At 70.4% G+C, this 10,922-nt stretch overlaps 2 protein-coding genes across 4 annotated transcripts; both read right to left on the minus strand.

The window, feature by feature from the left end:
- Positions 1-370: 370 nt before the first annotated feature.
- Positions 371-3,948, minus strand: LOC140660215 (speckle targeted PIP5K1A-regulated poly(A) polymerase-like). The gene is made up of 9 exons (XM_072880817.1): positions 3,540-3,948; positions 3,266-3,456; positions 2,986-3,189; positions 2,646-2,760; positions 2,173-2,512; positions 1,971-2,080; positions 1,764-1,886; positions 1,569-1,661; positions 371-1,498 (listed from the first exon to the last, which is right to left on the minus strand). The coding sequence occupies exons 1-9, from the start codon at positions 3,736-3,738 to the stop codon at positions 393-395; spliced, it is 2,481 nt and encodes an 826-aa protein (XP_072736918.1). The 5' UTR covers positions 3,739-3,948; the 3' UTR covers positions 371-392.
- A 41-nt stretch (positions 3,949-3,989) lies between these two features.
- Positions 3,990-10,735, minus strand: MTA2 (metastasis associated 1 family member 2). 3 transcript variants are annotated; one of them, XM_072880819.1, is made up of 18 exons: positions 10,570-10,735; positions 9,737-9,804; positions 9,517-9,610; positions 8,761-8,878; positions 8,615-8,678; positions 8,399-8,516; positions 8,202-8,304; positions 8,026-8,125; positions 7,745-7,933; positions 7,574-7,648; positions 7,408-7,463; positions 7,224-7,321; positions 6,557-6,696; positions 6,246-6,474; positions 6,057-6,146; positions 5,575-5,726; positions 4,783-4,931; positions 3,990-4,373 (listed from the first exon to the last, which is right to left on the minus strand). In XM_072880819.1, exons 1-18 carry the CDS (start codon positions 10,595-10,597, stop codon positions 4,208-4,210), a joined length of 2,037 nt encoding a protein of 678 aa, XP_072736920.1. In that variant the 5' UTR covers positions 10,598-10,735; the 3' UTR covers positions 3,990-4,207. The 3 variants fall into 3 exon arrangements, with proteins under 3 accessions (XP_072736920.1, XP_072736921.1, XP_072736919.1); XM_072880820.1 differs by having other exon boundaries at positions 5,581-5,726; positions 7,408-7,466; XM_072880818.1 differs by having other exon boundaries at positions 7,408-7,466.
- Between the last annotated feature and the right edge of the window lie 187 nt (positions 10,736-10,922).

Below are 10,922 nucleotides of genomic sequence, written 5' to 3' on the forward strand. Positions count from 1 at the left end.
TCCTCCGGCCGCCCCACCGCCTCAGGGCTGACCCAAAGTTAGCGCCGCTTGTTCCGGCATCGGCCAAACGCCTCCGGGACAGCCGCGGGCAACACGGAAAGGAAAGAAGCTTCCGGCCCACCCCGTGCTCGTGTCGGTGCAGCCTCGGAGGCCCCGCATTCTCCGACCCTCGTGACAGGGAAACGTCAGCACCAAAAGCCTCGCACGGGTCGAGGATGGAGCGCTGGCGGTGGTTTCCGTTTCTGACTCGCCCCTGCTCTACCTTTCCCTGAACTCTCATTTCTTTCCTTTTCTCTCCCCAAAAATCCCCACCCCGGTGTCCTCAGGACGCACCTCCCCCAGGAGAACCCACGCGGGACACGGCTGCAAAACAGACCTTTTACTGCAGAAGCTCAGGACGGAGGAAACACCCCCCCATCCCCTCCGTCCTGGGGGTCCGGGTCCCCCGCGGGACCGTGGCCCAGGCGCTGCCGCACCACGGTGGGCAGGAAACTATGCAAGAAGTGGAAAAAGTCCCGGAAAAGCGGCCCAGGCGGGGCTGGGGAAGGCACCAGGCGCAGCAGCACCCGCGCCTCCTGCCGCGTGCCAGCCACCCGGGCGCTGGCCTGGAAGCGCAGCAGCGGCTCCAGCGGCTGCCCGGCGCCCTCCTGCCGCACGATTGCCTCCGACACCTTCTGCTCCAGCTCCAGCGAGTCGCCCTCCGGCCCCTCGGGGCCATCCCCGTGCTGCAGCTGCCGGCGCACGCGGCGTCGGCCTGTCCACACGCGGTGCCAGACGGCGCAGCTCCAGCTTGCCGCTTCCTCAGGGACTTTCGTCCGCGGCCTCTTCCCGCCTGGGAGCGCGGTGCCGTTGGCTGCCTCGGGCAGACAACGCTTGGAGCCCACCGCCGGCAGCTCCGCTGCAGACGGCTCCTCCGTGTCTGTTCCCGTGGGCAACTCCTCGGACAGCGCCGAGCGCCCTGGGAGCCCGGACTCCTCACGGGGAGCTCTCGGTGGCTTCCCCGCGGCACAGCTGCACTTGAGAACGTCCCTCAGCACGAAGGCGATGGCGGCGCAGACCTCCCAGAACCAGGGGCCACGACCGCTGGGCTCCTGGCAGAGCTGCTGGGAGCCGCCGGCAGCCTCCAAGGGAATGGAGATGAGGAAAGCGCCGGCGCTCGCCGCCCCTGGCTCCACCGCCCCCGGCTGGAAGAGCCGCGTCAGCCCCCAGGCCCGGCCCTTGCTGGATTTGCGGCGGTACTGCAGGCTGCGGCAATACTTGGCGGCGTCGCGGCAGCAACGCCCAAAGCGCGATGCCGTCTTCTCGTTGACGTTGGCTGCCACGTTGTGGCTCAGCTCGAAGGGGTCCTGCAGGTTGAGGGGCCCCAACCTCAGCCCCTCGCTGGCCTCGGGGGTGGTGGGGGGTGGCAGCGGCAGCGCTCGGCCCTCCCGCAGAGAGATCACCTGCCCCGGGAAGTCGAAGTCCCCAAAGGTGTGGAAGAACTCAGACAGCAGCGAGCCTGCGGGAACAAGCGGTGAGGGCAGCGTGGGGATCCCGGGACCCCCCCCAGACCCCTGCCTGGCACTTACAGGGACTCTCGGTGTTGGTGCTGGGCTCCAGCGCCGCCACGTCCCGAGGGAAGCTGCAGTCCCATCCAGCCACGACGGTGCGGTCCTCGTCCCCTGGAGCAGAGCGGCGCTGAGAGGAGCACCGGCACAGCGGGGCCACGCGCAGTGGCCTGGATGGGGGACTGAGAGACAGACAGATGGACAGAGAGAACCTACCTGCCAAGTCACGCAGCCGGGCGACGGTGGGCAGCACGGGGGGGCTGCGCGTCTGCAGGAAAAACAGCACCAGCAGCGTCAGGGCGTAATTGTTGAGGAGGGGTCCGCCCCCAGAGGGGTTTCCTGGAGGAGACGGCATCAGAGCTGCACCGCGCCCGCCGACGGGCCGGGCAGGACCCCGCTGTGAGCGCCACCACCCGCCCTCACCTGCCAGGCCCTGCTGCTTGGCCCAGAGCCGCACCGCGTAGACCAGCGGCCGCACGCGTTCGTCCGCCTCGGCGCAAAGCTGCAGGAACCGCGTGTTGAGGAGCGCCAGCCTGCGGGGACGGAGGTGTCACGGGAGAAGGATGCATCACCGGAGGGGAGAGGTCCCCCCAGCAACCGCCCCGGGGTCCCGCGCCCCCCAGACCTGTTGTCGATGGAGATGTCGCCCGCCAGCCCCGACTGCTTGTGGCAGAACTTGACGACAGGGCGGCGGGCAGCGGGCACAGCCCGGACGCGGCGCACGCCCGGAACGCAGCGCCGCAGCACGGCCGCCACCAGCTCCAGCACCTCCGGCACCGGCGTCGCTGCCAAGTCGATGTCGCTCAGGATGGAATCCTCTGCACCGGAGCCGGAGCCGGCTCCGAGAGCATCTCGTGTTGACGCCTGGAGGGATTTGGTCCGCTCCAGGTCCAGAAGCAGGTCCAGATCGCAGCCGCGGGTATCAAAGCCATTGACGGAGGAGCCAAAGGGCATGACGGCGCAGCCTGGGTGGGGAGAGGCAGAAGCGCGCATGAGGGACGCGGCCACGTCACGTGCTCGCGTGTGGAATGTGGCAGCCGCGTCATGTGCTCGCAGGAGGGATGCGGCCATGCAGGGGGTGAGGAAGAGGAGACTCACCGGGGAAGAACTCGGTGAAGACCTCCTGGAAGAGAGTGACCAGGAGGTGCCGCACGCGGCGCTCGTCCTCGCTCAGCTCCAGCAGCCCCACCAGCTGCGACATCTGGGCGTCCACCTGCGGGGACCGGCGTCACCGGCGGAGCTGGGGCGCATCCTGCCCCGACCCCTGGGAGAGCCCGGCCCCCCCGGAAGATCCCTGATGTCACCCACGGTCCCCAGTGCGTTCCCACGCGCCCGGGAGAGCCCCGAGACCCCCCCCAAACGCCCGGGAGATCCCCAGGACCGCCCCCCCCAAATCCCTGGGAGAACCTCGCGGGGGGCCGCCCCCATCCCTACTCACATCCGGGGCCTGGCAAAGCGCCTGCTCCAGCCGCCCCGGGCCGAGGTGCTCCTGGCGGGAGCTGTGCCCTGGGGGGCCGTAGGCAAAGACCTTCTGCTCCCGGGGGCGTACGCGGAGCCGGTGCCCGGCCAGGCTGTGCTGGGGCTCCGCCAGCGCCCGCTCCCGGCCCGCGGCGTCCCGCAGCTCCACGATGGCATAGGCGCCCTGCAGAGGGGGGGACACACCGTCAGCCCCGGCCCGGTGCCCCCGCCCCAGTCCCGGTCCCTCGGCTGGCCCCCACCTTCTCCTTGTCCATCACGACCGCCGCCACGTCCCCGAAGGCCCCGAAGTACTCGGCGAGCTCCGCGCCCGAGGTGCCGCGGGCGAAGCCGCTGACGAAGAGGCTCCGCTGCTCCTGGGCCCGGCGCTCGGCCCGCAGGCTCCGCAGCCGCCGGTGCTTCTTCCCCCGCAGATGCTCCGCCAGGCTCGGCCCTGCGCGGGGGGGGGGTGGGGGGCAGCGCTATCAACCGGTGCCCCGGAGCCCCCTTCCCCACCACCGCAGCCCCCGCACTCACGGTTGGCAGCGGAGACCTGGCACAGGCGGCAGCGGAACCCGCCCCGCGGTAGCGCCTCCACGTCGGGGTCCGCCACCGGGTCGGAGCTCAGCTCCATGCTCGGGTCGGGGTCAGGGACCGGGTCGGGGTCAGGGACCGCGCCGGGGCCCGCGCCCATGGCTGGGCCGGGGTCAGGGGCCGGGTCGGCGCCCGCGTCCATGGCTGGGCCGGGGCCGATGCCAGTACCGGGCTCCGGGCCGGGACCCTCCCTCCCCGCACCACCACCAGCGGTCTCCCGCGCCCGTTTCCCCGGGGAACTTCCGCCGGAAGTGGTCCGTCCCGTCTGACTTCCCCAGAGAACTTCCGCCAGGAGCCGCGCGCCAAGCTCCCCCGGAAACGCGACCCGCCGGAAGTGTTCCGCCCGGAGCCTCCCCCCCCCCCCCCCCCGGTGCCGGTTGTTGTTTCCCGATGAAGAAAAATCGTCGTTTTTATTTCCTGTCGCTACAGAACCGGGACAGCCCGAGATACAAAACCGGGGGCATTGCTCCACGTACAAAGGGGCCTGCGGGGGTCGGGGGGCAGCGGGGGGCTCCGGACCAGCCCCGGGCCCGCCCCCCCCCCTCCGCGGTTTCTATGGAAATAAAAAAAATACAAAAGGGGCCCGGCCCGGTGGCGGGGGGGAGGGGGGATCAGTCCTCGAGGACGATGGGCTCTGAGGTGCTGGCAGGGTGTGGGGGGCAGAGGGTGCCAGGGCCCCCGGGCCGCAGGGGCAGCCCCGGCTTCACCTTGAGGGGCAGGTTGGGGCGGCGGGCGGCGCGGCGGAGCTCCAGGTGCGTCAGCGCCTTCCGCAGCGCCCTGGGGGGAGCGGGGGGGGGTGTCAGTGGCGGAGGGTGCCCCGCAGCCACCCCCCTCTGCCCCATGGCCCCACAGATTCCTCCCCCACCCCCATAGCCCCCCCGCCCCACAGATCCCCTCCGCTCCACCCCATGGCCCCCTCATATCCCCCCTCCTCCCCATGGCCCCACAGATCCCCCCCTCTGCCCCGCAGATCCCCTCCCCTCCAACCCCACGGTCCCCTCATATCCCCCCCTCCTCCCCATGGTGCCCCATAGCCCCCCCATAGCCTCACAGTTCTCCTCCCCCTCCGCCCCACAGATCCCCCCTCCACCCCATGGCCACAACCTTCCTCCCCACAGCTCCCCGCCCCCCGCCCAGCAGCAGCCCTCTGTGTCCCCCCAAACCCCGTTGCCCCCCCCTCCCCCACCTGGTGTCCTTGGTGGCCACGAAGACGACGGGGTTGGGGGCGTCCGCGGGGTTCAGCTTCTGCCGTTTGCTGGCGGGGGGGGGCCCGGCGCGCAGCCCCGCCGCCCGGGGGCGCCCGTTGGCCGAGAAGGGGAGGCCCGAGGCCCCCACCTGTGAGGCAGCGTCAGGCCCCGCCCCTCCGCCAATCACAGGCCACCTCCCCCGCCCGGCCCCGCCCCTCCACCTGCCCACGGGCCCCAAGAGCTGTCAGTTCCCCCAGCCCCAGCCATATCCCCCTCCCTTGTCAATCAGCCCAGCCCCCGCCCCCAGGCCCTTTCCCCACCAATCAGGGCCAGGCCCTTTCCCACAGGCCCCACCCCTTGCCAATCACACTAGACACACCCCCCAAGAGCCGGTCCAAACCCTTTCCCCAGGCTCCACCCCCTGTCAATCACACCAGACCCTCACAGCTCATCCAACCCCTTTCCCCAGGCTCCACCCTCTGTCAATCACCCCAGGCTCCACCCCTGCCAATAACACCAGACCCTCACAGCTCGTCCAACCCCTTTCCCCAGGCCCCTCCCCTGTCAATCAACCCAAGCCCCACCCCATTAATCACACCAGACCCTCCACAGCCAGTCTAACCTCCTTCCCCAGACTCCACCCCCTGTCAATCACCCCCAGCTCCACCCCCTGCCAGCCCCAGCCCTGCTCCCACAGGCCCTGCTCCCTGTCAATCCCCGAGAGACCCCACCCCCCATACCAGGGGGTGGTGGCCCTCGCCGCCCCCTCGTAGCCCCCCAGCGCCCCGTACCCGTACCCGGGGGGGGCGGTGGCCCTCGCCGGCCCCCTCGTAGACCCTTTTGCCCACCAGCCCCGCCAGCCCCCGGCTCTGGCTCAGCTGGTTCCGGTTGATGGGGGTCTTGGTGCCCCGCGGCGTCTTCGGCTTCAGGGGAGCCTGTGCCGCTGCAGGGGGGAGTCGGAGGGGTGAGGGGCCGCCCCATGGCTCCCCCCAGCCTCCCCACAGCTCCCAGACAGAACCCCAAAATCCAGCCCCACACCCCCTGCTGGGCCCCAACCAGCCCCCTGCACCCCCAGCCATCCCACACCCCACATCTCCCCCTGTGTCCCCCACGCTGGGCCCCGCACCCCCAGGTACCCCCCCCCGCATCCCCCAGCCACCCCATAACCCCCACATACCCCCTACATCCCCCACACCTCTGGGGACCCCCCAGCCACCCCAGGGCCAGGACCCACACGCCGGGGGACGCCCCCTGCAACCCCCCGGCCCCTCACCCAGCTCCTTGACGATGGCGGCGAGGGGAAGCCGGGCCAGCGGGTGGATCTTGAGGGGGGCCTTGGCGGCCTTAGGCAAGCGGATGGAGCCTGTGGGAGGGGGTGGGCAGGTGAGGGGGGGGCGGGGGGGCCGGCAGCGTGAGGATGCCCCCTCCATGCCGTACCCCCGCCCCCCACTCCAACACCTACACTCGGCCTTGATGGCGTTGGCGTTGATGGGGGCGTAGGGGCGGCGGGCGGCGCGGCGGGGCTGCAGCACGTCGCGGCAGAGGCGGCGCGCCAGGCGGGTGAGGCGGGTGGTCTGCAGCAGGAAGGTCTGGCGGTTCTTGGCCAGCAGCTTGGCCCGGCTGGCGCTGGTGGTGTAGGGGGAGAGGCTCTGCGCTTCGGGGCGCGAGAGGTGACCCCGAGAGTGCGGCTCCTGCGAGGAGGGGCAAGGAGGGGGGTGTCAGCGGGGTGAGGAGGGGTCCGCACCCCCCACTCCGGCCCACCCTGGGGCTCACCGAGGCGCTGCGGGCCGCCCCCTCCAGCTGGGTGGGGGTCTTCAGCCCCCCGTACTTCTTCCAGTAGATCCAGCACGAGGCGCAGAGGCGGCATTGCATGTTGGGGGGGCCCCAGGCGTACCACTGGGCAGACTGGGTGGCTACGGGGGGGCGGGGGTGGGCGTGGAGACCCCCCGGGATGGGCACAGAGACCCTGCGGCTCCGCTGCCCGCCCTGGGGATCGGCCCTCCAACATCCCCATCCTGCCCCCCAGCCCCTATAGCTGCTCTGCTCTCCCCCATCCTGTCTCTTTAACTCCTATACGCCCCTGCTCGTGCCCCACAGCTCCTATAGGTGCCCTACTGCCCCATAACCCCTATGCACCCCTACTCCTGCTCCATAGCCCCTATAGCTGCTCTGCTGCCCCCTAAACCCTATATGCCCCCGCTCCTGCCCTGCTGCCGCCCACACCCGCCTCCCACCCCTATAGGCCCCTGCTCCCACCCCCATAGCCCCCCACTGCCTCCACCCTGTCCCCCGCCGCTGCTACTCCACATCTACCCCCCATCCTGCTGCCCTCAGCCCCCTTCTTCCTGCCCCAATCCCAGACCCCCACCCCAGCGTTCCCCTGTCCCAGGACTGCCCCCCGTGCCCTGTCCCCCTGCCCCAGGACCCCCGCCCCACTGACTGTGGCAGCTCTCGCAGGTCAGCCCCTTCTGGAAGCCGGCCCCGTTCATGCCAGGTTTGGAGCCCACCGAGATGATCTGGTTGGGGTTTGGCTTCGTGCTGCAGAGAAGGGGGGGTCAGGGGGGTCCCGTCTTCGCCCCCCAGGCCTAGGAGGGGGGTCCAGGCCCCCCCACTCCCCAACTCACTAGGTGGGGATGTAGACTTGCTTCAGCTTGCTGTCCGCCTCCGCTGCCTTCAGCCTCTTCTGTGAGCAGAGACGGAGGTAAGATGGGGTGGGCACAGCGGGGGACTCATGACAGCCCCCGCCCACAGTGCAGCAGCCCCCCACAAACCACAGCAGCCCCCCCTCACCTGCTGGATGTAGCGGTCGGTGGTCTTCCACATGTAGTAGAACTGCACGATGCTGGCCAAGGACTTCCAGGGCAGCTGTGGGGAGTGGAGGAGAGTGAGTCCTCGCACTGCTAGAGGGGGGGGGCCTTCGCCCCGTGCCCCCCACCCTGTGCTCCCCCCTCGCCGACTCACAAAGTCCTGCCGGATGTCGTTGAAGTCCTTCCCGTACTTCTCCAGAGCCTCCTCGAAGAGCATGGCCTCAGAGGCCGACCACTCTTCCATCTCGTCACGACACAGCACCGGCCCTCCCTGCGGCACCAGCGTCGACATGGCCTTGGCCAGGTCGTAACCATTGCGCTGCAGCGTGTCCATAGCGTGGAACTGGGCGGAGAAGACACAGAACAGGGAAGGGGGGGATCAGGAAGAGCCCCCCCACCATGGAGTCGGGGTCCCCCCAGCTCCCCGCATCTCACCAGCGTGATGTCCCGAGAAGCAGCGGCAGCGCTCATGTGCAGACTGGGCTGCCGGATGGAGCTGCTGCAGTCCAGGGCGCGCGCAAAGGTCCCAACGGCTCTGGGGGGGGAACACATGGGGGCGGGGGGGTGTCAGCGGGGCCCCCGCGTCCCCCCGCCCCCTGGCCCCACCTTACCGTGCCACCACCAGGAACTGGTCGATCTGCCGGTCCGTCAGGGGGTTGTCGGGGTCCCACACCTTCATCTCCATCTTCTGCTGGTTTCGGTTGTCCGACTCGCCTGGGGGGAGTGGGGAGGGGGGGCGTCTGGGTGAATTCCCCCCTCTCTCTGTGCTACAGTGCCCCCACCCCAACGCACCGCAGAGCCCCCCCACCTTCCGCCAGCCGGTCTGGGATTTCCGCCTGGTACTTGCAGCCGACCCGGATCTCGCCCTGGTCAGCCAGGAGGGTTTTCTGGACGGGGTCAAACACCAGCGAGTAGAAGAAGCAGTCCTGGCAAGGCAGAGTGGGGGGGAAAGGCAGGGGGGCTCAGCTGGGTGAGGGGGAGCCCCAAATCAGCCCCCCCTCCCCTGGGGGGTCATGGAGCTCACCTCCTTCTCCAGGTACTGGCCCAGGATGTCGGTCTCGTTCAGAAGCGTCACGCTGCACTTCCCCCTGTGGGGTGCAGAGGAGGGTAGTCAGGGCAAGGCAGCCCCCCTCAGAGCCCTCCCCGGCCCCCCCCCACCCCGGCACGCACCGTATGTGGGTGGCCGGCAGCGATTCGAACTGCCGGGAGAGGAAGAGCTCGCGGTGCTTCAGCTGGTGACGCTGCTGCTCCGTCATGGTGGGCTGCTTGGACTCCTCCTCAAACTCGCCTGGGCGCGGGCAGGGGGGGTCAGAGGGGGGCCCCCCCCCAGCGTCGAGCAGGGAGGCACATTGTTCTCCCAGCACCCCCCCCGGATTTTGGCAGCAGCCCAGGCCGAGGGGGGAGTGGGGGGGGGACACGACACAGCCCAGCCCTGCTCATACGCGCAGGAAGCCCGGTGGGGGTGGGGCAGCCACGGGGGCCCCCCCAGCCCCCCCATCAGGGCCAGAACCTCCCCGCTCTGCCGGCTGGGGGGGTGGTGGGGCCAGGCTGTGCCTCACTCCTTCCCCTCGACACCCTGCTCTGCCCCCCCAATCCCCCCATCCCACCCCACCCCCTGCTGGGGTGGGTCTGTGACCCCAAATGGGCGAGGGCCGCCCCCCCCCCCAGAATCACCCCAGGGACGTTGGATTGGGACAGGCCAGTTCCCCCCCACCCCATGCTGGGGGGCAGCCCAAGTTGGGGTGGGGGCGGTCACGGACCCCTCCCAGCACCCTCAGGGAACCGAACGCCCCGAGGCAGGAGTGACAGCAAGCCAGGATCTCTCCCCTGCCACACCCCAGCCCTGGGGCAGGGGGGGGTCACAGCCACAGTCCCCCCACGCACACCTCCACCGCCCCCCCCCGGGGCGCAGGAGCCCCAACTCACGCGCATTGCTGTCGGCCAAGCTGTTGAGGCTGCTGGAGATGTCCCGCCGGCGGAAGAGGCAGACCACCTTGGCCTCCACGTTGCCGTTGGCGGTCTGGGGGAGGGCGGGGGGGGGGGCACACGAAGGTGAGGAGGGGGCAGGGGAAGCCTCCCGGGAATGGAGGGGTCCCTGTCCCCAGGGCACCGTGCCCCCCAGCCCCGCCGGGAGGTGGCTCCTCACCTTGTTGAGCTCCTCGATGCGGCGGACGAGGTAGGGGTTGCTGGAGGAGTTCTCGAAGTAGACATAATCTGCAGGAAAAAAGGGGGTGCAGTGAGAGGCCCCGCAGCCCCCCCTCTTCTTCTAAAAACTAAGAAGAGCCCCCTTTCTCCTCTCAGAAAAATGAGGGGGGGCTTCCCTTCACAGACACCCCTTCCTCCTCATGGGCACAGGGGGCTCCTCCTTATCCCACAGGGCTCCCCCCCCCAAAACAGGACCCCCCTGCCACTTGGGGAGTCCCCGCTTCTCACAGACACAGCCCCCCCTTCCACTCGTGGACACTGGGACCCCGTTTCTCCTTCGCTGAAAACGCAGCCCCCTGCTCCCGGCCCCCCCTCCAGACCAGGGGTCCCCCACCGACACGGACCCTCCCCTCCCCCTCACAGACGGGGGGGGACGGGACGAACACACCCCAGAAGCCGGGGCTCCCTCTCATGGGTTCCCCCTTCCCCCTCGTGGGTCCCTCTTGTCACAGACACGGCATTGCCCCTCCAAGGGCCCCTCCTCTTCCTCACAGACACGGGGGGGGGGGAGCCGAGTGTCGCCCACCTCTGGGCCTCAGGGACCCCCGTTCCCCTCACAGTGCCCACCCCTCCTCCCCACGGGCCCCCCCCGTCCCTCACGGACCCACCTAATCCCCTCACGGGACCCCCCCATTCCCCTTGTGGGACCCCCCCTCCCTTCACGGATCCCCCTAATCCCCTCACGGGACACCCCGTCCCCTCACAGGCGCGGGGCCCCCTCTCCCCTCTCCCCTGTCGGCCCCGGCCCCGCTCCCACCCCCCGCCTCCGCTCACCGCCGACGCGGTACATGTTGGCCGCCATGGCCGCTCGCTCGGCCGCGCTACCCCCGGGCCCGGCCCCGGCCGCGCTTCATCGCCTCCCGCTCCCGCCGCCTCCGCACCGGCACGACCCGCTCGGGCGCCTCCGGAGCGGCTCGGGCGGCTTCGGAACAGGCTCGGCACGGCCTCGGGCGCTTCCGGAGAGGCCTCGGAACCTTTCGGAAGAGGTTCGGAAGGGGTTCGGGCACCTCCGGAGAAGCCTCGGGACGCCTCGGCGCGGGCTCGGGCCACTCCGGAAGAGCTTCGGGACGCCTCGGCCTGGCCTCGGGCTCCTCCGGAAGGGGCTCGGCAAGTTCCGCCAGAGCCGG

This window comes from Ciconia boyciana, chromosome 16, assembly GCF_034638445.1.
Source record: "Ciconia boyciana chromosome 16, ASM3463844v1, whole genome shotgun sequence".
Lineage (NCBI taxonomy): Eukaryota > Metazoa > Chordata > Aves > Ciconiiformes > Ciconiidae > Ciconia > Ciconia boyciana.

Excerpts from the sequence above, each read along its gene's own strand:
- LOC140660215 (XM_072880817.1), bottom strand. The coding sequence starts at position 3,738 with ATGGACGCGGGCGCCGACCCGGCCCCTGACCCCGGCCCAGCCATGGGC. Across the intron at positions 3,457-3,539 it reads CCAGGTCTCCGCTGCCAACC|GGCCGAGCCTGGCGGAGCAT; the intron begins GTGAGTGCGGGG and ends CCCCCCGCGCAG. Across the intron at positions 3,190-3,265 it reads TCGTGATGGACAAGGAGAAG|GGCGCCTATGCCATCGTGGA; the intron begins GTGGGGGCCAGC and ends CCCCCTCTGCAG.
- MTA2 (XM_072880818.1), bottom strand. The coding sequence starts at position 10,597 with ATGGCGGCCAACATGTACCGCGTCGGCG. Across the intron at positions 8,679-8,760 it reads CTGCCGGCCACCCACATACG|GGGGAAGTGCAGCGTGACGC; the intron begins GTGCGTGCCGGG and ends TGCACCCCACAG. Across the intron at positions 8,517-8,614 it reads GCCAGTACCTGGAGAAGGAG|GACTGCTTCTTCTACTCGCT; the intron begins GTGAGCTCCATG and ends CTGCCTTGCCAG.